This window comes from Sorex fumeus, unplaced genomic scaffold, assembly GCF_029834395.1.
Source record: "Sorex fumeus unplaced genomic scaffold, SorFum_2.1 ptg000115l, whole genome shotgun sequence".
Lineage (NCBI taxonomy): Eukaryota > Metazoa > Chordata > Mammalia > Eulipotyphla > Soricidae > Sorex > Sorex fumeus.
The window spans coordinates 17,809,561-17,836,538 of NW_026606172.1; the positions used below are offsets into that span (position 1 = coordinate 17,809,561).

General features: G+C 36.1%; 1 protein-coding gene across 1 annotated transcript in view; it reads right to left on the reverse strand.

The window, feature by feature from the left end:
- Window positions 1-709: 709 nt before the first annotated feature.
- NRIP1 (nuclear receptor interacting protein 1) overlaps window positions 710-26,978 on the reverse strand; it is a 91,828-nt gene continuing 65,559 nt past the window's right edge. The window contains exon 4 of the mRNA XM_056135432.1: window positions 710-7,986. Within this exon, the coding sequence (XP_055991407.1) occupies window positions 4,172-7,642 (3,471 nt within the window). The 5' untranslated portion in view covers window positions 7,643-7,986 and the 3' untranslated portion in view covers window positions 710-4,171. The remainder of the gene's footprint in view (window positions 7,987-26,978) is intronic.

A 26,978-nucleotide genomic window follows, 5' to 3' on the forward strand; every position in this document is an offset into this window, starting at 1 on the left:
TTTTGGCATATCGAATACGTCATGGGGAGCTTGCCAGGTTTTGCCCTGTGGGCAAGATATTCTCAGTAGCTTGTTGGGCTCTCTGAGAGGGGCAGAGGAATCGAATTTGGGTCGGCCGCATTCAAAGCAAACGCCTTACCCGCTGTGCTATCGCTCCAGCCCAACTTTTAAATAATTTTAATAATTCAGAATAGCAGATCGACTATTTGGATACATTTGAAATGTTTATAAACTTATTAGGAGAAAAGATGTTCAGTTCCAGTTAAATTTTAATAAACCGATTAAGGGCATGCCTAAACATACAAACTTTAGGGAAACTCTTTTCTCCTAAATTATCAATATTTATGACAATAACTTCCATACAATTTGCTTGCAGATTTTTCCCCCTAAGGGTCTCTATTAACATTTTCCCCCTCAATTACTTAACTACAGTGGCTTAAATCTATAAACTTAAATCTAACCATCAAGCTGCACATCAAAAATTGAGGGTAGGTACTATAGACTGTTTTTTCAAAGTTGTTCTCTCACTTCAATGCCGTCTCTAGACATGTTATTAGTTTGCTGGCAACCACCCCCTTTTTCATTTTTTCTGAGAAGGGCAAAGCATCCATAATAATTTATTGCCATTTCATGCCACAGAATTTTATGTTCATGGAAAATCTAAAAAAACACATTAAGTCACAAAAAATAAGAGACATTTCAAGCCAGAGACAATGCACTTTTCTCATTTATTCAAATTCACTGCAGAAAGTAAACACTAAAAGATTAAAAAATAAAACAAAAAATTCACACTGCAGTATGTACAGTTTTGACATCACATGAAGAAATTAAATTTCTAATAAAAATGACAAATTATATTACTGAGAATACATCAAAATTGGTTTTGTAAACCCCAGAATTCATATCATGAATGGTCATGTATCTATATTCCAGAATACTGGAATATTCTTGGTATATTGTTTCCAATGGGATTAAAAAATTCATGAAAGTAGCTGTGTGAACTCTTTGAAAAGTGGTTGACTTGATTTTAAAAAGTTTTAAGACCCTTGGATTCAAAGCACATTCTTTCACAAAGCTTAAACCACCTAACTCATGTCCAGAAAATGGAATACTGTCATGTTAGGATGACCATCAATTTGACTTAAGACATTTTGCCAAATGCACAGATGCACAGGGTCCCCCATGCACTTTTCATGCAGCAGGTAATCACAACTTAAATAAAAGGTTTATTCTATACATTTGTCCAGACTTGCAACTGTATACATACATGCACAATTTTTAAACTGTCTGATTATATTTACACTTATACATGGAATATACAGAAACCAGAGATTGAAAGGCTTTTCTGTTGCATTAGAACAATACAAAATATGTATTTTTCATTAAGGAAATCACTATTTACATCACTTTTAAAAACTGATTTAACATCTTCATGTAACAAGTCAATATATATATATATATACACATTATATATATATATAAAATATATACTCTCACCAGTTTACTCTTCTGTAAGATGCAGCAGAGAATAAACAGGCAATACTACCTTACTGATGTCAATGAGAACTGCAGTACCCTTTCACAAATAACTTCATTAGGAAGAAGTTGTCAAGATATCTAAAATAGTCCTTGAAAAATGTGTATATGTGCATCCTTGTATCTACATATACATAAACAGTGAATTTATGGATATATGCCCTGTCTCACTGTTCTTTAAAATCACCCTAAACTCAAATTAGGGACAAGTGAATCAGAACCACATTCTTTGTTGTCATGTATATTTATGTATTTTACATATCCTCTTTCCTGTAACTGTTAACAAAAACCAACCAATCAATGAAACAAACAGTAACAATAACAACAAAAAACAGCAATGCTGGCCCCCTTGATGTTCTTTTCCCTGACCTAAAAATTTCACTCCCTTGTAAAGCCCAGCATTCCCCCTAACCAAGGGGGAATATCATTTTTTTCTAACATACCTTTAAGGCTCCAGGCAGTCATAATGGCAACAAATAAAATGACTTGTTAAAATGCGTATTTATATAGTGTAGGCAATAAGACTGTCAGAGTAAATATGGGATGAAGCAGAATATGCTCACTGGCCAGTCGACTTCTCATTTCAAAATAGTCATACACTTTCATCTTCCCATGATGTAATGTGATATTCACTCCTGACAATCACTTTAAATATATCCATAACTATTTACAAATCATTTTGAGAAAAAAATAATCATTTAGGGTTTTACATCATCTTAGTAAATAACGCCCGTTTTTAATATAAAAATCTTAGAAACAGCTTCAAGTAGAACTTCAAATACATTTCCTCCTAATTGATAATTGATTATATAACAATTTTTGATAGGTCAGTTGCTAACCTGGTTCACAATTAAAAACCAAAAAAAAAAAAAAATACAACAAACCCATCTGGTGAATAAACTGTGGATTGTAAAACCTGAACTTAAAAACAAAACAAGGGGTTAAGTTGGAACCCAATGTGGCTTGATAGTAGTGAATTCTTCTCCAAAGACATCATCCACATTTACTTCTTATCATTGTTTTAAAATAATAAACCCAATGGAGTGATAATGATTCTGTCATGTCTATGTGCCCTATGTATTGTCTTGTTTAGCTGATCTGAGTTTAATGCCTTTCTTGGGTTTGACATAAATGCTTTTGTCATTTTCAGCATTGTTCTTAGACAATGATTTCAATAGAAATTAAGGATGTATTCAGAAGTTTCCAAACCATCCTGGAATCACCTGAGTTTGGTAAGTGGCCCTGTTATTCCATCCCTAAGGCTAATTACGTAGATGTTACTCATTGGAAAACACAAATAATTAGATTTTCCTGAGATGTTGAGCCAGATATGAAAGTTGTCCCACCCAATTATTTTTTGTCATAAAAAGTATCCTGAACCCGATTTCCAAAGACATATCGGAAATATATTAACTATAAGTTCACAAATTTTTAGTGGTGTGTGTGACTGTATTGGGGAAATACAGGCATCAAATAGGGTATTTTTTTTGTCTTTTTTTTAAAACAGTCCTGTGTTCTCAGAAAAGTTATAGCAATGTTACTCAAGCTTCTGTATACAGAAGAAACACCTAAGGACCATTTTAAGGTGCAGATAGAAGATTTCCACCATAGATAAAGAGATAAGAAATTTTTGTTCTGTAGATCTGAGATGTTGCCTAAGAATCTCATTTTAAAACAATCACTCCAGATGGTTCTCTACAGGCATTCTGAGCCCAGCTTTAAGAAACCCTGGTCATAAGAATCACAGGTACCACAGAAAAGGTAAAAAGTAACATTTTTTTTCTTAACGAGATGGTAAAAACCATCCAAAGAAAAGTCATTTTGCTTCTGTTAAAAACAACATCTTAAATATTCAATGATTCAGGAAACCACCTGATAATTATTAACTTTCCTAATTCTGTAAAAGGAGGAATATTAATTTAGTAAAGTAGTTAAAATACAAAACATGGAAATCTACCCCCCCTTTTTTCAAAGGATCAAACTTCCAACAAGTATAATCAATTTTTACTAAGTAGTACAAGGTTTAAATAAACATATTGAAAAGGACTGGGGTGGGGTAGACACACTGGAAGCCACAAAACCCCTTCTAAGAGTTAAAAATAAATGTATTTTTTAGTAAAAGTGAAAAATTTAAGCATATTTTTTCAAATTTAATTTTGAATTGGATAATGATTAGTGAATCACCACTAGGTTTTTACTTCAGTAAATCTCCTTAAAGGAGTTTAACAATTTAGCAATTTGAACCTTAAAAATTGTGTTATGTATGCTGACTTCTGAGAAGCAAAATAAAGTACCCTAAAAAGGCAGCAAAATGCATGATGGCTGGAGATTTACATTTTAATTTATGCCTATTATTTAATTATAAAAGAATTTTATTCATAGGCTACTCACAATTGTTTTCTGATGCATACAGAAGTGTTATACAACCAATTGCTAGTTCAGTAGTTTCCTCATGACATCTAACGTAAAGCAAAAAGTAGTATGCATATTTATACATCACCAGTAACCAATACTTTTCAAAATGAAAAAGGTTTCAATTATACCATGCTTTTCTCAAATCATGCTCTTATTTATACAGATCTCAAGTTCATACTAATTAGTTTATAAAGATCCAAAGCAAGGTGGCAGGTACATTTTATTCCGATTCTTTTTTGATTGTTAGCACGTTTCCCAGAAGCCCATAAACTTCTCCATTCGTGCTGTGGGGATGAGAGGCATTATTTCTCATATGGCTATTATAAGGGCTTCTTAAATTAAAGAAAGAAGTCTTAGTTTCTGCAGCAGGAAGCAACTCTTCTTTGACTGTAACTTGTGAGACACTTTCAGCAGACGAAGGCTCCCTCCAAATGTCCTTTTCTTGTGTTTCTCGACTAGTAACAGAATTGCCTCCCTTCTGGAGCATATAATACAGTATAGGGTTCGTTTTGGTCAGTCTCGGAGAGTCTTTCTCATATTCGGTTTTATCAACATCTGTGATAACCCACTTGATGGGTCCCTTTTCACTGGGCATGGAAGATCCATTCAAAAGTCCGGATTCGGATTTAGACCCAACAGAGCCCAAGTGCTCAGGGAAAGAAGGACTTACAGGGGTTTTTGCTACTCCTTGGTATGGAAATGTCCTATTATCTGTGCAACTGTTGGGCTGAGTGGAACTGTACATTAGTCCATTCAAAGAAGAAACGCTGAATTCAGGTTTGCTGTTGGTCACATTATTTTTGTGTCCCTTCTTTTTACCATCTATGACAGAGTTACTCCTGTGCTGGGACAAATCTCTCACACAGTTTTCTGAGAGAAGCAGCTGCTTCAGAACATTGAAGCTTTTGTTCTCTCTGGCCCAACTCCTATGTTCACTTTCACTGGTTGAGCCATGACTGGCAGGATATTTAAGTTCAAGCTCATTTCTGTTAAGTTTCAGGTCTTGTTGGTTGAGCAAGGACCCATACAGAACCTCTGGAGCACTCTGACTGTTTGCAGTATCCACTACATTATTTTTCATCTTCTTAAATGGATTTTCTAATGGCTCAGTATAAAGCTTCCTTTTCTTAGGAACCATGCAAAGATTCTTTGATTCGAGCAGCGTCAGTTCACTATTTCTGTGACTGCTGTCCAGATCGTCTGTCAGGTACGTCTCTTGATTTTGTCTCAGCAATCGACTCAACAGACCGTTTTTTGAAAAAGAAAAATCCTGAGGTGAAATGGGCTCCGATTTAAAGTCCTCGGATGCTGGTAAGGCAGCTGTACTTTTCTGCATGGTAGGACCCATCCCTATGAACGGGGCAGCCTTCGCCTCATGGCTCAAGTGCACATTTGTATTATGACTATGTAAGTCATCACAAGGCTCAGATTTTATTTTTACCATCAGTATTTGTTCACTTAAAGCTCTATCTGTGTGTTCCTGAGTACTTTCATCTCTTAAAGGGATTTTGTCTTTCTTCTCACTCTTCCCTTTGTTGGAATTTCCCAGGAGCAGCTGGAGAACAGTGCGTCTTTCGAGCAGATTTTCTATCTCAGAACCAGAAAGTCCTAGTTCAGAACCTGCTGAGTGATTACTGAATGTTTTATTTTCTTCAATTGCATTCGTTTTATTTGTAAGCAGAGGACTATTTAATCTGTCAATCATACCTAGAGGTTTGTCTGTGTTTACACTTAGTAGCTGTTTACTGAGTCTCTGCTCTTCAGCTGAACTAGAGGAAGACTGCATTCCACATTGTGCTAAGTTTTGTAACAGTTTACTGGCACTGAAAGTTGCAGAGTTTTGTGTACCTTCATTTTGGACCTGTTTTTCTCCTTGTGATTCTTTGTTTCTTGTCAGGTCCATTAAGTGGTTGGACGCGGTATTAGTTGGCTTTTCGGACTGAGCGCTGCAAGCATATGGCGGGGAATTCCATTTGATGACGAGAGAGTGTTGGGAGAGATTGATAGGAGACTCGGCTTTGGTAGATGCAAGTAATGGTGGAGTGCTCACTGGCGTAGTACGGGCTGTACTGGGGCTTTCAATTACAGAAGTCCTCATGTAATTCTGTGCATTGAACTTTGTCACTTCACTCTGGACTTCCTGAGGGCTGCTGTTTCTTTCTACGTTTTCTTCATTTTTATGGCCAAGAAGCAACTGGAGAAGAGTAACTTTCTGGTGTGAATTTAGTTTAGAATTCTTTGAGGTATCTTGATCTTCTCTGACATCTACATCTGGGACTTTTGGGTCCCAGGTGTTTAGCAAGGACTGGGTAAAGTTATCTAATGAAACAGGTTGGTCAGGTTCTGGTTTTTCAAGCCGGTGTTTGCAGGACAAGTCTATGGGAACACAGTTGGAATAGGAACTTTCATCACCACTGCTGTCATCTGTAAAACTGGGATTGTTATCTGAATATTCATCAATAGTTGTTGGTGTACTACTATCCTCAAAAATGCTTCCTCGCTCACTCTGACTGTGTCCATTCATAGGCTTAGGTATGGTCTGGCTTTTAAGCAGATGCAAAAGCAAACTATTATTAGCAGCTTGTTTTATATTATTTCTTTCCAGTGAATTCTTATAGCCTACATTTTTGGGTGAAGTAGGAACTACGCTCATTGGAGTTTGAAATGCTGTACTTCTGCTAGTCAATTGTTTGCCTGATGTTCTAGCCTGACCATTAAGATGGCTTGACATTCCTTTAGTTATCTGGAAACTACTAGCATCCTTCTGGCCGTTTTCTTGTAACCTGGCCATAGCAGCAAGTCTCTCACTTGCTGCCTGGTTTGCATTTTGTGTTTTTAAAGCATGTTCCCGTGAATACTGTTGTAAATGGGCTTCACTTGAAAGGAGTAATGCTAACTGGCTACAAGCAACACTGGGTTTGGGTGAAGTGGCAGGACTAGCCCTTTTTTCTACCATGCTTGCAACAGCCTGTAATCTTGCAGCGCATGACAAGGGTTCACTTATGACCTTTGTTCCACTTTGTCCAACATGATGAGGTGTCTCTACAAACCTATCTCTGATAGGATTTTTAGTGACATCAGAAAGACTGGTATCAGGCTTTTGATCTTTAGCTTTACTTTTCTTCAATAAAGTTTTTAAGTGACTTGATGCCACACCGTAGCACCTTAAATCTTTTTCTACTTTTAAAGAATCATGAGTGAGGGCATATCCTTGCTCCTTGAGGCTCTGCCTAATTTGCTGTGACAGAGCAACAGTCTGCAGCCTGGAGCTGAAGGACTGAAGCAAAGAGGCCAGTAATGTGCTATCCTGTTTGCCTTTAGGCACACTGTCAACCATGCCAGCTAGCAAAGCTTCTTTCTTTACATTTAAATTTACGATGGACTCAGACAGCCTCTTCCGCTTTGCTGCATTCCAGTCCTCAGAAGACTGCAACAGTCTGGCTTTTTTGAGATGCAGCATGCCAGATCCCTGATATGTATGTGTATTGAGAACTGGACCATTACTTTGACAGGTGGGAAAAGCATTACCAGAAACGTTAAAGTTCTGATCTTCTTCATTCCTCCTGGCAGACTTTTTGTCAACAGCAGTACCTGATCCTTCTGCTGCCTGATGCATTAGTAATCCTTCTAGGTAAGTTAAAACAATAGAATCCTGGTGCACATCAGAGCCAAGCTCTTCTCCATGAGTCATGTTCAATAGAAGTGTTCACAAGGGCTTGGTTTCCAGTCACTTTAAAGAATGGTTTTCTGTGGATATGTGAGATATACCTTTAATAAGTGAGTATCGGTTTATCACCTTCCATAGTAATTAGACAGAGATGCATGTTACATTCCGACCAGGATTTCTTCTGGCAATAACAAGATAAAATGCAGGCAAACTCCACTGTTGTCTGACAACAGAGTTAATCAACTCTTCAGTAAGAAGCAGCAGGATTCTTTAACACATGGTTCAGTAGTAGTAAGCAGGTATAATCCTTAGTGAATATATTGCTTCACCTTCTTCATCTTTTACTTCTCATTAAATGTATCAGCACTCTAAAAAAAAGAAGGAGTAACATAATTACAATTACTAGGCTGTGAACACAAACAAAAGAATACATACTTAAGTATTAATTTGGTTTTATATACAATATTCATATATACCATAGTAAATATATTTAGTATTTAATCAATCCTACTGAACTTAAAATCCCTACTGAAAATCCTATGAATAAAATGACTAAATCAACTGAGTGAAAACCTTAATGTTATAAAACCATGTTCCAGATCTACACAACTTTTAAATTTCATAATTCCCTTTCTGCCAAATAACATAAGTGCAAAGTCTCTTATAGCACATAGCTCTTTAGGGGAGCCAAAACTAGCACCCTTGTGTGCTAGGAAGCTTAAGAAGGCACAAAATCAAAAGGGTAGAAAAGAGGAAAACAGGTGCCCATGACATGAACTCATTGCATGAACTTGATGTGACACTGAAGTCCATACAACAGATCCACTTCCGATAACATCTTCTGAATATAAGGCATCCATCCTACATAAGTAACTTGATAATTTTTTCAAGTAAATAAAATCATTAAAAAAATTAATATTACTTGCAGTCCCATGCAAAGCATGAGTTTTAATAAATTCATAAACATTTTAATATAATCACCAGTTTATCTACCCCCCAGTTTTTACTGTGACTTATTAGAAACAGAAGAGAGTAATTCTTTAGCATTAATTCAGGTCTACCAAAGGTTTAATGTCTCTGTTTCAAAACCCTTACTATGTGCAGTATATGGAAATTTCAATGAGGTCTATTTTCAGCAGTTGCAAAGACAAGCAAATCAGGTATGTTATACAGATATTTCTAATATAAAAGACTCTCCTCTCTACCAATGCTATTTATTTTTATCAACACTTTAGTTATCAACAAATAATTATTAGGACAGTAAACAAGGTTTTAAAATTTTTTGAGATTAAAATATATTAAAATATAGTATGCACTATTTTACTCTGTTATCAACAATTATTAAAATAGCAAGAATGATTTTAAAACATTTAAGCATGTTGAAATAGAATACTTACATCAATTTTTAGCTTATAAAAACTTGGTTACCAGACACATTTAAATATAAGCATGCATACACACCAAGCAATTACACTGTAGAAAAACTGGGCAAGAAACAGATTTACAATATACTTTAAAGGGAAGATGAAGAATTACCTCCCAAATTTCAAAGATAAGATGGTAATTTTCAATAAATGTCTTTAAAAAATTCTATTAGCAGCACCAATCACATGAAACAATGCAAGGAAAAAAGAGCTACTTAGAAAAATCATTTTTTTAGTGTAAAATAAAATTAATCTATAAATTAAAGATTACGATTTTTGAGACAGCATTCAGGTGGTACTCAGCAACACCAACGACCATTGTAGCAGAAAAAGAACTGTCTAAGAAGTAGGAATTCTGAGACTAATTAAGAACTACATTCAGTCAAACCCTTCTATTATAAGCTCTTCAAGAACTCAGTTTGCCAAATTTTTTCAGATAATTTTCTTTCTATTTCTTAACAACTGAAATGGGAGAAATCCTCATTTCCACTGCACAAATCTGAGTAATTTAAGGAAAAGAAAAGTAAAAAAGAAAAGGTGACATGATATCTGGATACAGTGCAATTCATTCAGAACTAATGATTATTAGATTTTCATGTAAAATATTATCACCATCTAATAAACAGACTTCATATTTAAAGCTACTCTATTTCAGCTGGACTCATTTTCTTTTAGCAAAAAGATAACGTTTTTTTATTTCACTACCAACTGATATAATTTGCTTCCTTGATTTTATATAAATATTATTTAAAAACATTGCTCAGGTTTTAAGTCTACTTGAGTATATTCACTTAAAAATATCTGTTAAGAGACATTTAAGATTTAGGCTTCCTTAGATATTTGCACATAATACATTTAAAACTGGAATATTTTACAAGATAAAACAATTCACTTGGCTTTTGAGTGAATTCATTGGACTGTCCCCAACTTCAACAATTATTTTATTAGGACTTGGCGTACCTGCCTATTAAAAGCTGCTCAATATTCTCATAAAATAAGATTATTTTTATATCGCATACACTTTCAAATATGAGAAGTGGAACAGAATTATCAGACACATCTAGTTTATGAAAGGGAGGGCAGACTTAAAAGAATAAAGTTGGGGGATATTCAGCGGGGGCGGGGGCCGAATAAAAATGGTAAAATGGTAGAGCCCATGTACAAGCAATGGGAGACCCTGAGGGCCATGCCCAGTGTCCTCTCCCTCCACACAGCAAATGCCCAGTGTCCTCTCCCTTCACACAGCAATATGGGCAGAAGGAGCTGTATCTCCCCAATATCACCAGGAGGGGATCCAGACCCCTGACTATTGCTGGGGATAGGAAGAGTAAAGGAAAAAGCATTTATTGAGAACACAAGAAGGCTTCCCAAATTCTGCAGTTCTTACGAGGCTTCTGGCTCCATGCTCAGGGATCATTTCTAGCAGTGCCCTGGGGACCATATGTGGTGCTGGGTATCAAACTGGAGCCATACTTGCAAGGCTAGTGACTTAACTCAGTTTAATTTTTGCTTTCTCAATAATTTTATATGAAGAGTGGAAAGAAATATTCCTCATTCAATAGCTGAAAGATTTTTTCTTAATTTTTAGATTTTATACTAAATGACTTTGTTGTTACTGTGTTTGGCATATCGAATACGTCATGGGGAGCTTGCCAGGCTCTGCCGTGTGGGCGAGATACTCGCCCGTAGCTTGCCGGGCTCTCCGAGAGGGGCGGTGGAATCGAACTCGGGTCGGCCATGTTGGCTACGTGCAAGGCAAACGCCCTACCGCTGTGCTATTGCTCCATGATCAATTCAATTAATTATTTCATTATTGAGTTACTTCTTAATTTTAGTATATGTGCTGTCAAAGAGAGCACAAGTTACTTCTTTCTAAATCTCTTTTGGTTCACACCTGTTTTCAGTATTTTTCTATTAATAAGTTATTTCAAATAAATATGTGTATGACAAGATATTAAATAAAATAGTGCAGTTGGGGCTGGAGTAATACTCCAGAGGGTATGCACTGCGTGCGGTCAACCTGGGTTTGATCCCTGGCATCCCTACTAGTCCTCTGAGCACCACAAGGAGTAATTCCTGAGTGCAGAGCAAGGAGTAACCCCTGGGCATCACTGGGTGTGACCCACCAAAAAAGCCAAAACACAACACCCCCCAAAAAATAAATAAAATAAAAAATGGCAGTCAAGCTGCCAAATGTCACAAAATAAAGAATAAACAAAATTCTTTTAAGTTTCTAACTGAATGAAATACTCTATTTTGTTTTTCTCTTTAAAACTATATCATAATAACTACATGAGGTGATGCATTTGCTAGTTAATCTTTCTATGATAAGGTTCCCGATACATATCTCTCTATATTAAGAACCTTAAATTTACATTGTTTTTTAGTTAATCATATCTCAATCTGGAAAAAAATGACATCATTCATGCACTGATTCCTGAGTTTGATAGAATTTATGTGGGTGACAATAATGTGAAAATAACAGAAATCATGCTCAGTCTATGCTACCAACATAATTTAATCCTTAAGTACTCCTACGAGAATCTTTGCATTCATCCTCAGTCATGTATATTAAAGCATCTTCATAGGACAACTTTCTATTATAGTATGAAGGGAAAAGGAAAAGCATTGAAACTTCTATCAGATTAAAAAAAACTTAATAGGAACATGATAAAGTTAGTGAATCATGTTTACTTTTTATACATCTTCAAAGATCAAAGTGTTAATGGGCTATCCAGTAAATAAATTTAAGATACTAGAATGGGCTGGAGCGATAGCACAGCAGTAGGGCATTTGCCTTGCACGTAGCCAACATGGCCAACTCGAGTTCGATTCCTCCGCCCCTCTCGGAGAGCCCGGCAAGCTACCGAGAGTATCTCGCCCGCATGGCAAAGCCTGGCAAGCTATCCATGATGCATTCAATATTCCAAACACAGTAACAACAAAGTCTCTAATGGAGACGTTACTGGGTCTGCTCGAGCAAATCGATGAACAAAAAGAGGACAGTGACAGAAGATACTAGAATGATTTATTTCACCACAGCATTATCATTCTAGATATATTCACTATTTCCCTCTTATTATTTTAGTTTCTATTTGGCATATCTGGACATAAATTAGAAGATGATAAAATGGCAAAATAAATGAAAGGAAACATTGGATCACTATGATTATTAAAGATTCCAATGGACATACTAATTATTATTATTTACAAAACCATAATTATTGATTATTAATACATATTAACAGATTAATACTAAATCCAAGATATATTTTCGTACTACAAAGAGTTGAGGACCCAGAAGTAAACTTATGTAATATCAACAACAAATTTATACAAGGTGTCAAGAACGCACAATGAAGGACACTTATTTTTTCTTTATTTGTGCTGTCACAACTAGAGATTACCTAGATTTCCTCCTGGCAATGAAGCTCAGAGATCACACAATGCCAGGGATTGAACTGAGTTCTGCCGATTGCAAGGCAAGTCACTTAACCACTATACTCTATTTTTTGTGTGTGTGTGTGTTTCCTGTACAATCTTTCTGGCAGAGAAGAACTTTACTACTGATGCTGGGAAAACTGGATAGTCACATGAGAGGAAGAAAATAGACAACACTCTTACACCATACAAAAAACTAATAAAAACATAAGAATGCAAAAGAGATTAAGAACTTGAATTTAAAATCTGAGACCACATAAAACAAGAAAAAATACATTAGAGTAAGTCATCTCTGTGAATTTTACCCCAACGGTCAGGGAAACAAAACCTTAAAAAAAATCCCTTCTTTACAATGGAAGAAATGATCCTCAAAATAAAAGGTCAACCTTTAAAAAAAATCATACATTCAACAGGGGTAAACATCCAGAAGATATACAGACCTTATATAACAACAACAACATAAAAAACAACAGACTGAAAATGGTCAGAGGACTTGAAGATATTTCTCCAATGAAATACAGGTAGCCAACAGGTACATAAAAGGATGTTTATCTTAAAAAATGCAAATCAAAACAATACTACTTCATAGCCATTAAAATGGATATTATCAAAAATCAAGAAACAAGGTGAAAAGGAGTACAGGGAAAAGAAATCTTTTAAAATTTCTTTTATATAAGAAATACCTACTCAGATATTAAATTTAATGGTATTTCTGCAATGGAGCTTTAAGAAGCATTTGGGTTCTTGCCTCTCGTTCCTCAAAATGAAGAACTGAAAGGCTACTTAATAGTGACATTTAAACACACACAAACATGTACCCACCACATCCCATTGAATAATAATGATCTAAATTCCACTGTGGATTATTCTAAAAGAATTTTTTATACAAAGGAATGCGAAAAACACTGATGAGGATGTTTCATTGAAGATCAGAAGAAAAATATTTGAATACTAAGAAGATTTCACAGTCCTAACTATTGAGCCTTTTATTTAAGCAATACAAATATAAGTAACTAATTCAGAGATCTCTTGGTATTTCTGTATGGTGAGTCTGAAGGCAAGTTTGAAAAGGAAACAAATTCAAGAAAAATTTATCATGAAGATGTAGCACTAAACATTTTATTTCTCAAACTAATGACTAAGAAAGAGAATACCTGACTTTCATTAAGTAAGAAGGGAAAAGTAACATATCAAATAAGTTCCTGGGGCTTGACTGAAAAGTGGACACTATTGTGAATTATAAATTTTAAGTAATTTTGAAATTAAAAAAACCCATTTAATTACTGCTTTTTCACAACACAGAATAAAGGCATAGTACAGGAATATGAAATTCTATTTATTAAAATTTATTTCTAATTTCCTAAGGAAAATACAGGGGAACCCAAATTAGCTATGTCCTTTGATATAACTGAAACTCTGAAATTTTCATTGTAGCATTATTTTTACTAAAAAAAAGAATGATTATAGATCTAGATGGGTGCTAAGAAAACATATTTGTCTTAAAAAAAAGAAAAGAAAGCAACAGTGAGGGTCTCATAATTAGAGTTTAACCTAACAGCTTTTTGTCATCTCTCCTGGCCTCTCAGTTTAGACAACTGTTGATTTTCCTCCTTCAGATATTGGGGACAGAAGTTGCTTACACTGCGTGAGTAAAACAGCTGCCATCAGATTACTTTCCCTTGCAACCTGAGGGACTTGGCTATTTTTGCTCAAGGCCAAATTTGCTTCTAGCTTCCAGGTCTATGAGCTTTAAGCTTGCTGCCAGCTGCACCCATAGAGGTAAAATAATGGCACTCATATTTCCTATTTAAGAAGATACACCTACTAGGAGATACTATACCGATTCTTGGATGACTCTAATGTTCAACACAAGGATACACACACACACACACATACGGACCCTTCAACTCTACAATTTTATTTCTGTAATTCAAATGATAAATCAAAGCGTATAAAAATGACAAGCATTTTAACTGGAAAAATCATATGTTGTCACAAAGTTGTGGTTAGTACTGCGCAATATGTTGAAGTCTTTTTTAGTGAATTCTAAGGGAGAGGAAATAATTTTGAAATGGACTTCCACCACTTCCCAAAAGTTATTTGTCTTCATTACCTTCTTCATTGGGGTCATAGAATTTCACAGATGTTTACTTAAAAGCTAATATGAGCTTATATTTAAACTGGAAATTTACTAATCTCATAATAGACACTATGCCATGATATGTGATTGAGAAGGATGAAATAATAGTACTAGCAACTAACATATATTCCCTATAACTGAGAGCAAAATAAAGGCGTTTCTTCATTTTGAAACATCTATTTTTAAAAGATTTATGTGCATGAACTGGATTAAATAAATCCACTATCCACTTTGCCCTTTATAGTTTGTGTAAAAATTATTCATCTAAAGGTATAAAGAGAGTACTAAGGTTAAGGTGCTTGGCATCACATATGGTCCTCAAGCACCTCCAGGAGTGACGTCTGAGCAATCAGGAATAAACCCTTACCATGAGGTGAAGCACACCCCCCCACTTCAAAACTAATATTAAATCAGTATTTCTATGAGAAACTTGGCCATTTTAAGTCAAATTAGCACACAGTATCAAAGAAACTAAAACAGAGAGCATACATAGTTGCCTTAGTTTCAACATAATTTATATTCTAAAAAATACTATAGATTCTGGAGGCCATGGTTGTATTAACTTGAAATACAGACACAGGATCACTGTTAAATAGGATTAGCTCTAAATTTTGAGAATTCAGATAAAGAATTACAGTAGGATAAAGAATATGTAATATTAGGGTCAATATTAATGACTGCTCATTGTCTTCTAATTATTTTCAAGAAAACAAGTTTTTTAACAAAATAAATACAATTGTTTCAATAGCAATATAGTGAGAAAGGGACTAAAATAAAAAATTAACAGGATACAGCTTATTTTTAATTTTTTCCAATAGCTCTTCAAAGTAACTGATATTTTTAAATGCATAATATTTCCAATCTTTAATAAAATGTGAAATGTAAGAGAAAAACTGTACTTCCTTTTAGAATTGTTCAAGTGTTTGTATATATATACATAAACACACATATATTTTGAAATGGGAGAATAAATCTTATTAAGTTCAAATATGGTCTCCCTACTCCCAAAATAGATTTGACATACAGACAAGCACAAGGTCAAGGTCACAGATCAGTAAGAAAGATTACCAACATAACTGATGTAATAGCTGGCATGTGGTCAAAGCTCCTGGGGTTTTTAGTACACTTACCAGACACTCTGCATTTACTCACAGAGTACACTCTGTTTTTAAAATGTTCCCCCTCTTTGAAAACAAGATCTTCATGCACTTTTAGTTATAAAGCACATTCTGATAAAATGGTGTACAGGATCACAGAATAAAAGAAACTAGTGGGTTTCTCAATCATGAGTTTTAATATGTTTTTTGTGCAGCTAATATACATATAATATACACATATTAATTTGTGCTTGCATATTTGTTACAACTGATTTTTTCTATTTGAGGAATTTGAAATTCATACTACTTACTGGTAACAGCATTGCCAATGTTCCTTAACTCCTCCAAGATTTTGTCTAGTTGAAATAGAAATGTATATTCTGTATCTTGGGCACTTCAACGTGAACATACATATTCAACTACTAAACATGGTTTCAATCAGAAAGTTTTATGACATATTCACAGTCTTCCATGACAATTTCCAAATTATAGGAAGAAATGCTGATTATTAACAAGGGCAACAGAAGTGATTGTTAATGAAATATATAATTGAATCATGCAATTATCCAGCTGTACCATTTCTTTTGTTTCAGCTGCTCAAATGAGATTGTCAATTCATCTTAAATTACATTTATGAAATAAGAGTTACGTGGTGAGGATGTTCTCACTAGAGCATTCTTCTGATCAAAAAATAATTTGAGGGAATTGGAGGCACTCCCAGGTGATGTTCAAGAGGCCCCTCTCAGAGATTCTCAGTGAACTAAACAGGCAGTTCAGTGAAAGGACCACAGCACGACAATGGAGTGCTGTTTGGGCCCTGTGGTGCCCAGGCCACTAACCAGCGGCGCTTGGGGAACCTCTATGGCTTCACCCTGTGATGTGCAGAGAGCCATGTGGTGCTTGGGACGGAACTGGATGGCCTCATGCAAGATGCGTGCCTTAAGCCCTAAGCTATGCCTTAACCAGTGTACTAGCTCCTGATAAATCATTTAAAGATGCATGATGCTGCTGGAATACATTTAAAACAATGGTCTCCTTATCAGGATGGGTGACCTCCCCCACCTCCCTGCACATCCAGAAGCCCCGCCAGCAGTGTCCATGTCCCACTGCTGCCGCCATTTAAGACCCCATATAACAGCCTTGTTCCAGAGACTCAAGTAAACCTTGAAAGAGATCAACTAGCACGAAACTTTCTCAGATACCTGCCCAGTTATATATTCTGAATTTTCTGGAGAACATGACCACAAACTCTTCAACACTGAAAACACAATAGTAGCACAAGAGATTGGATGGAATGTAACACAAAAGCCAACTAATCTCAACTAACAAAAACATAACACAGAAGACTTAACTTGCAACAACAGCGTAGTAAACCCTCAGAGAAGGGCTTGATGTTCGCATGTCAAGACGCAACAATTTTCACAAAGTTTCTTCGATGTAAATATTTTCTGATCACTCTGTTAGCCATTGCATGGCAATAAAATATAAAATAAATTACTGTGGGCAGTATTCGATATGCCAAACACAGTAACAACAAAGTCTCCACTGGAGACGTTACTGGGCCCGCTCGAGCAAATCGACGATCAACGGGAGGGCCTTTACCTTTTACCTTTACTGTGGGCAAGCTAAAGGGGTGATTGGAAAAATGGAGACAATGGTGGAGGGACGTTGACAGTGATGGCAATCAGTGTTGGAATATTGAATGAATGCCTCTCACAAATCATCATGAGCAACTTTGTAAATCACAGTGTTTAAATAAATTGGGGAAAATGAAATCCTTGTTAAATCAAGAATTCTGTTATAGATTTATATTTGCTATTACGCATATATTTATATAAGTATTCTCAATTGTCTGCTATTTTGCAAGATTATTTTTGAAATAATTTTTAAATAACAGTTTCATGAAAATGATAAACCTGTACAATTCTAGAGATAGCTAATTCCTTAACAACAGAGGGGGGGGAAGCTATAAAATTAAAAGATTGAATATGATTTGAAAAATGTTTCCTTTGCCCAGAAGAAGTAGATTGTGAGTAAATGCAAATATTAATAGACAATAATTTGAACATAAAATTTATCATACAATTTTCTTTTGAAATAAATAGAATTTCTGATACAGAATGCATAATAATGTCTAGAGGAATCAATCCCATGTCATTAACGGATATATTTTATTTATATGTTACTTGGGTCAGAGTGCTACCTCAGTGTGAATAGATCATGAATTATGATTTGGTTCTCCAGAAACAGGAAACACTATGACATAATTCTTTGCCCATACTACCCACAACACAAAGCTTTCGAAAATGAACATTCTGTCAGTCTTGAACATTTGTCAGTTTGTGGCAGAAACTTCACTACAGATACAGTGAGAATATCTGCAAAGGAAAGATAGCAACAAACTTAACAGAGTCTCATCTTAGGGGACTAATTAAAAAAAAAAAAAGAATAGTCATAAAGTACCTAAAGAATTTCTAATTTCTAAGTCCTTACATGTGTGAGGTAATCATCTCAGTAATGCGGCCCATAACTGCCAACCTGAGACTCCTCTCTGCTCTGCTCTGGCTCAGGTTGCTGGCATGTTCTATATCTGCACTGAAGATGGTACGGCCAGGCCTCACATAGCCCCATCACGCATCTGACACTCTGACAAAGATACAGACTGAGTGTGGGGTAATAAGGGGCATTCAGAAGTGGTCCCTGTGAGTTGGGAGAAACCACAGAAAGAATAGTTTAAGGGTTTGCTGATTTTATTTATGGGATGACAAAAGTTTCAGAAGTTTTCCTTTAGCAGTTGAAAACATTAAAAATTACTCCTTCTGTTCATGAGAGAAAGCAATCCAGTTCGGAGAGCAGGGCTGGCATGTACATGGACCCAAGTCCAAACTTGGCACTGCGAGGTCCCCTGCGTAGCACAGAACTGTAGGCAGGAGGCCCGCAAGATCCTGACGCACTGCTTCAGAGGCCCTATGTAAACTGAAAACAACTATTCCTATCTATTTATTTAGTATATTATACATACTATTTTGTTAAAACATTTACCAGCAAAAATTAAATTTTAAAACATCATTTTTAGATGTAATTACAAAAATACATATATGTGTATATATATTTATACAAGTAACATACAAGTATGTTCACTTCTCTGTTCTGTTACTGAAATTATACATTGATATTTTATATTTATATTCTGATTTGTGCTATCGCTCCACCAACATGGCCGACCCGAGTTCGATTCCTCCACCCCTCTCGGAGAGCCCGGCAAGCTACCGAGAGTATTCGATATGCCAGACACAGTAACAACAAAGTCTCCAATGGAGACGTTACTGGGCCCGCTCGAGCAAATCGACGATCAACGGGAGGGCCTTTACCTTTGGCTGGAGCGATAGCACAGCGGGTAGGGCGTTCGCTTTACAAGCGGCCAACATGGCCGACCCGAGTTCGATTCCTCCGCCCCTCTCGGAGAGCCCGGCAAGCTACCGAGAGTATTCGATATGCCAGACACAGTAACAACAAAGTCTCCAATGGAGACGTTACTGGGCCCGCTCGAGCAAATCGACGATCAACGGGAGGGCCTTTACCTTTTTATTCTGATTTGCTGTTTTAGCAATATGTTTTTAATTGTAGTATTCAACTAGTAATTTGTTTTAATACTTAAATTTCTTGTCATTACAAAAGGATATGAAAAAGATATAATGCTGAGCTAAATATTTAGTGCAAAAAGTAAAGACATTTTGCAAGAGGCTCTCCTTGTCTCTTACAAAATTATAATCCTTAGCTAACAGCAACATATAATAAAAAAAAACAAATTTAAAATGTATCATGTAACAATGTATTTGTGAATCAGGTAAGTGATCCCACTTGCCTGAAATCAAGCTAAAGAAATAAGTGTTATCTTTTAACTCTAAGTTTCAAGTTAGGAAGGACTCAGCTCCCTCCTTGGGAAGATTTCTTCCTATTTTATACATTTTCATCACCTATACTCCACTGGTACTTAGTAGATCTTTCTATCTGCTCATTACAAAACTGTATTTTGGTTTATGCCAGCCCTAGAGTGTAAACTCCCTATGGACAAGGATAACATTTCTGTCATCCTAATGTGTGAGCATATGGTAGAAGTAGCAGAAGCAGGACAAATAACAACCTCCTGGAATTTCAGTCTATAAATTGAAGGATGGGCTGTCATAATTCTAATGTATCTTAAGGTTTAAAATGAGCTGACAGTGCCATTTATAATGGCTGGTTTCAAATTTGAGACATAATAAATATTTAATGTCACAAAGGGAGTTTGGTGGGTTTGGAAAACACGTGTAACTAGCATCTGCAAGCATGCATTTGAAAACATTTTAGAAATATGCACTTAAGCATATAGAAGATTTTACAGATTTCATAAGCAAATTTTTATTATGATGCCTATTTACAAAAATTAAAATCTGATCATATCCAGTATTTCCTATTATCAGTATCTCCTAGTTCAGGTATGCAAGACCTAACATGTCATTAACATATCACATTGTTAATTTTTGATGCATGTAGGGTTCAATCTCTGGCACTGTGCTGACCATGAGCACCAAGCTGAGACCTGAGTACTACTGGGGTTAGCAACCACAGTTAAATAAGTTTCTCCAGGTCCATTAAAAAAATAAGTCAATTACTCAAGTAGAAAACAATCTTGTACTAAAGAACTTGAAATTTAAAAATGTTTGGTAGAATTCAAATTAAATAATCATAGCTATTCTTAAATTAATCAGAACTATTCTTAGAAAGATCTTTTTCATTTGATTTGTACTTGCTAAAGAGCTTCAAGTCTGAGCTTTTACTGTTTGGCTAAAGACAAACAACAGCTGATCATAAAGGGACTCAATTAGAATATGTAATAGAAATCAAGTTACTTTTTAAAGATTTAGAGAAACTAAAAACCAAACCAACCAAAACAAACATTATCCAAGTAGGTCTTGAATAATGAAGCACAAAGAGTCACTAAGCCACTGCTATGTCTTTTTGAGATCTTACCAAATTTGCATGTTCTTGTTGGAAGCAATACAAACATCAAAGAAATTCACTCCTTTGACCTTCACTGAAGAAGAAAGCTCCAGGTCCCCTATTGCTTTGTGGCATGGTATTAAAACTAAAGAATGTTCTTCAGGCCTGAGTAGTCTAAGAAATTGTTTGGGCCCATAAAGTACCAACTTTGATGTAGATAAGATTTTGAAAACCAAGTTTTAAAAAATGACTCTGGTGTTTTTAAAATACATATCGAGCATTTTTATACACATCAAGAGTATACACACATCTCTTTAGTATTAAATAGTATCTTGGATTATTGAAAAGTATTTTTAAAATATATAAGAATATGTTATCATGTTGTATTACAAAATAATTTGTTTTAAAGATACTATAATATATTGGGAGATAGCACAAGGGTTAAGGTGCATGACCTGCATGAGACAATTTCAGGTGAAAACCCTACCACTAAATGATCTCTGATCAAGCTGGGAGCAGCCCGTGAGCACTGCTGAGTGTGACCCCCCCAAAACTAATCCCCTCCACCCCAGTAAAAGAAAAAAGTATCAGATTATCAAACAAAATTTCCTTATTTATCAGTATATCTGTTTTTTTCTGTATCTTACTAAACACTTGGACTAATGGTTTCTTTTAAAAGTTAACTGAGAATGATCTAAATTGTCTACAACATTTGGAATTTGTAGAACTTTTGTAAAATTGGCAAAGCAAGGCCAGAGCAATTGTACAGTGAATAAGGCTCTTGCCTTGCACATGGGTAAACTGGTTTTAATTCCCCAGCACTCCATAGAATTCCTGATCCTCACCTAGAATAATCCCTGACTGCAAAGCCAGCAGTAAGCCCTGAGCACCACCAGGTCTGGCCTCCAAACAAAAAATAAAAAAGATTTAATGGAGAGAAACATTTTCCTATAATGAATCTACATTATGTTTATAAATGAATTATGTACATACAATAGGGTCGCAGAATTTGGCAGCAAGAGGAGAGATAAAAGGCCATCCCTTCAAACATCATCCTTTCTAATGCTTAAGCCTCTAACCTACATGCTAACTTGGATGCCCAGTTTATTTCTGAAGAAATTCCAAGATCTTCTCTTTTGGAAGCAGGGGGCATTGGGTACAATTTCTGATTATTGTTTTATATTACATGAGTAAGCCACTTGAGAAAGTTTCTATTTATTTTCAAGGAGACATTATAAAGAATAAATATGGCAGTTTTCCTACGTGCTCAGCACAACGTCTGGGCACAGAGTAGTCAATGGGGTTATTCAATACTGAGGATTCATTATACATCTGCAACTTCAATATCATAAAATTCTCCAATACTTGGTTTACATTCCCTTTTATTCTGATAATTAGTGCTTTTGAAGCCACAGAAAACAAGGCCAATCCTTCCATTATCCCCCAAACATTAGGAATAGCAGCCATATTCCTTTGATTAAACCCATAACTTTGTTAAGGTCTAGATAAAAGTAATTAAATTCCACGGTTGATAGGAGTCTACCAAAGAGCAAATAAAAGAAGACAAATGTTCCTGGTACAAGTTTTTAGGGAATACAGGAACAACGCAATTCTTGCATGGCCAAAGTAACGTATAAAAAGCTCCTGGGAGCTCTCTGCCCACAGCCTGTTGACTCCTCCTGAATTTATTATACATTAAAATGGCCTGCTTTCTCCTAACTGCTTTTAGCCATACTTCCTTCTCAAAGGAATACCAAGATACATTTTCTTTAATACTCCTCATGAGACTGGTTAATATTATATTATCCTCATTTACATTCCAACAAATAAGGATACTAACAATTGAGCAACTGAATGGTCAGTCAATAAAAGGCTCACTTAAACTAGGATCTGAGGATTTCCAAACCTCCTTATCATATCAAATGGCCACAGACAACAATAAAGTGAATTTGGAAATATTTGGGTAGGCAAATACTTTGCCAATTTTTCAAAAAATTTGAGCTACTTTTTATACTCTAAAGTCCTCTTTTCTTAAGCTTATGAAGTCTTTCCCTACACTATAATCCATTGTTGTAAAATATATTTTTAATAGCAAGGCTGTTTCAACTGATACACACAGTGGTTAAGAGGACAGTTTTTAAAGAAAGTATGGTACATCTACACAATGAAATACTACACAGTTACCAGGAAAAATAAAGGCATGAAATCCATTAATAATGGATGAACATAAAGAGGATCATAGAGTCAGAAGGAGAGGGACAGGCATAGAATGATCGCACTCATTTGTGGGATACGAAAATACATAGTATAAGACTAATACCCAAGGTCCATAGAAACAAGGGCCAGGAGGACTGGTCCATGGTTGGAAGCTTGCAAGAAGTGCTGGGAGAGAGGGCAGTTAGGACAGAGAAGGGACCACTATGACAATAATATTTGGAAATGATTACTCTGGCCAAGAACTGAGTACTGAAAGGAGGTAAAGGGACCAACACCATAACTTTTCAGTATCTGTATTGCAAACCATAATGCTGAAAATGAGAAAATTATATATATATGTGTGTATATAGATATACACACACATATAGAGAGAGAGAACGAGAGCGAGAGCGAGAGAGAGAGAGAGAGAGAGAAAGAGAGAGCGAGCGTCTGCCACAGAGGCAAGGTGGGGTGGCAGGTGGGAAACTGGGGACACTGGTGTGGAAAGTGTGCACTGGTGAAGGGACAGGTTTTGAAACACTGTATGACAGAAACTCAAACCCAAACACGAACAACTTTGTAACTGTATATCTCAGTGGGGTTCTTTTGGTTAAGTCATTGAATAATACCAGGGTTTAAAGATTTTAGTAGTTAAACAGAAACTATAAAAGGATTTGTCACCTTGAACTACTGAATTAAATATGTATGTCAAATACTTAGTAAGATTCCTGGTATTTTGTAAGCATTTTATTAGTATATAACCTATCCTATAGTTACACACTGGGATGCAGCATCATACCAAACAATTTTTACAAATTGTTCAGCTGCCAATCTTCCTATATAAAATACCTTTGCCTTTGTATCCCAAACCTAATTACTTTAGAGGTTCTCAAATTATCCTTGAATATCTTCAACCTATTTCTACTTATATAAGGTTAAAATATACACTGGGTCTATAAAATAATTTAATCCCTATTTTAAAAAAATTGAAGTTCTGTATGACAAACATTTAATTCAAAGAATAACTTGATATAAAAACATGGTCATCAATTCTTTTTCCCTAGACTATTTTTTATTTTTTCCGCTTTTTAGGTCACACCCATGGATGCTCAGGAATTACTCCTGGTAGTGCTTGGAGACCATACGGGATGCTGGGGACTGAACCCAGGTTGGCCGCATACAAGGCAAACTACCTGCTCTACTATTGCTCCGGCACCCATCCCTAAAGATCCTGTTCGCTGACTACCAGACTCAGGCAAATGGACCAAAGTTGGAAACCTGACTTAACTGGACCAATTCATTTCCTTTCTCGGGATTTCAAGTTTATGAGTGAAAATTTTCATTTCTTTAGGCTGATTTAATGAAACCATATTTCATGGACTCTGAATGACTGAAAGAGGCACAAAGAGAAGTATAAATAATGGATGGGAATTAAAAAAAGGTGACACAAACAAGAAGTTGCTGAAATTCCAGTATCATAGGGGTGCGATGCACTCTTATCACGGGGATCCGTAAAGAGCCCTTTGCATACTTCTTCTCTCCTCTTTTGCCCACATCCCAAGCTTGTTGAGCTGAATAGGCTTGTGTTCTTTGCAATCAGAGCATTCCAAAGATATGATAGCAATACTGTGTAAGAAAAACTGCATCTCTTAATTTCTGGTTCTAAAGACCTCTGTGAATGACTTTTTTCCCCCTTATTTTTTCTACTGTACCTCTACCCCATATCTCATGTGTATTCTAAAAGCAGTATCTATCTGTATATTCCTGTTTTCTAATGCATAAAACTAAAAGGTAAACATGATGTCCAAGGTCATACCTGGAGTTTGTAGGGGCAGAGTTGAAAACAGTTTCAGATTTCTTATTCCCAGGAGCCTGAACTAACCAATAAACCAGCTGCCTCTCTTGATGGAACTAAAGTATGCCAATTATCCAAACTGTGTAGGAAACATTGACCAAAACAGGGGTTAATTGGACATTGGTAGTTTTAATTCCATAATCAGCTCTTTCCCTGAGCTACCCTGGGAGTGAATAACATATCTTTTGCAGGAATGGGAAGAAGGCCAGCACAGGCCATCTGGCTGAACATGTCCTTTCGTCAAGTTATTCTGCAGCTGTGTGAAACTTACTGATGTTGAAGAACTTTACAGTTTAATTTGTTTTATCACTTCCCCTATACTCTATTAAATTTGAAAGTAGAAAAATCGCTCTTTTTCATATTGACAAGCAGCTGAACAAGTTACTCAATAGATGAATAAGTGTGTTGGGATGTGTATGTGCGAATCTTTTTTATATGGAAAACAGAGTTTTCCTTTCAGTGAAAAAAAAAGAAAGAATACATGAAACAGGCAGCTTATTTCCTTGTTTGTCTACTCTCCTTGCTTACTTTATCAGCTGGCTAACAATCCTCAGCTACTGAAATGCAGTGCACTCCTTCAGACCTCTGATTAAGGTTCATATTCATCAGGTGGGCTCAAATCATGATCTAGGTTGTTAGGCTGAAGAAAGTCCCAAGAGCAGATGGAGCTTAAAGAATTTGGCTTTTGGGAGCTGGAGTGATAGCACAGTGGAAAGGGAATTTGCTTTGCATACGGTGATCCTGGGTTCGATTTCCCTGAGCATCGCCAGGAGTAAACTCTGTGAATTGCCGGGTGTGACCCAAAAAGCAAAAAAAAGAACAAAAAGAACTTGGATTTCCTCCATCCTCCCCGCCGCCCACCTTTTCTGGCCTCTTATCTCTATCCACTTCTCAAGTCATTCACTCACTCTTCATTTGTTCCATATTCAAAATGCACACATTCTATTCATGATGATGCCCATTAACTATTAACGCTCAGAAACTGACATAAATATATTCTTCATGCTGAGGATTTTACAGAGAGGAAGGATGGAGGGTTTATCTTTGAGAAATGCAAGTACTAATGCAAACTGCAGTTCAGATTAGGGTTGTCCCTGATAATGACGGGTTAAACGATGACAAGTCTTGACCAAGGTTCAAGGCCTTGGAACTGGAAGAATGAAAGAAAGGGTTTTAGAGGGAATGTCTTTATCCAATGCATAATCTGGGTACTAGACATATTAATTAAAAGAGTGTAAGGTTAGAAGCCAAGAGTTACAACAGGAACCAGATAAGAGGTGGTAAAATTTTATGAGACATTGGTTATATGTGTGAGCAGATGTGGAAAATGAAATTCTAAGGGGAAACCTAGCACAAAGGGTAGTAGAATGGGTTATGTTAAAATTGGCAGGCAAAGGAAGACTAGATCTTGATCAGAGAGCTAGGGAGCAAAATAAGAAAGAGCTCAACTTACTGCTCCATCTTTAACAAAACATGTCCCTATTTCTAATGTGAAATGGGAATAACATCTGGTCGTAGCAGCATCACACCTGGCTTCCCTGGAGTCAAAGTTAAGTAGTATAGGAAACAGGGCACTCCTGGGTCAGGCAAGGCCAGCCTGTGCTGGGCACTCCAGGTGTTTCTCTTCGTTTCCTCAATAAACTACTGGGTTTCCACCTGTCTCCAATGCTTAAATAAACATTGATGGTGCTTGGTCCTATATTAGTCTTGGCCCAAAAAGTTTCAACAATTGCCCAAAGAAAGGGATTGGAAATAATAATTATTCCACGAGGAATAAACCAGAAAAAGAGGCAAATGTTCCACTGCTACAGTTCTTTAACTTTTCACTCAATCCTTCTTGCATATTATGTAAAACATATTTTCCAATGAGCAGCACCTGTGGGGAATTCACAGAAAGATGACACTATAGCTGCTCATGTAGACCACTCCTGGAATTCTGCAGCTAGGAGAGAAGGCAAAAATCCAAACAAACATCTCTCTTTTTGCCTCAGTTTTCTCATTTAAAAACAGAAGGCTTAAAAGAGAACTTACTAGATATACTACCTCTCTGGCCCTCAACTCTAAACCTTTGTTAATACACTAATATTACTTTTTCTTATATTCTGGGGGATAGTGTTACCTGAAACATCGGGTCTCTCAAAGAGAAATCGAAAGAGCTATGCTTGGAATATCACGATTCACTCAAATGAGAGATAGAATCCAGAGTTCTGATCTCCGTCAACGC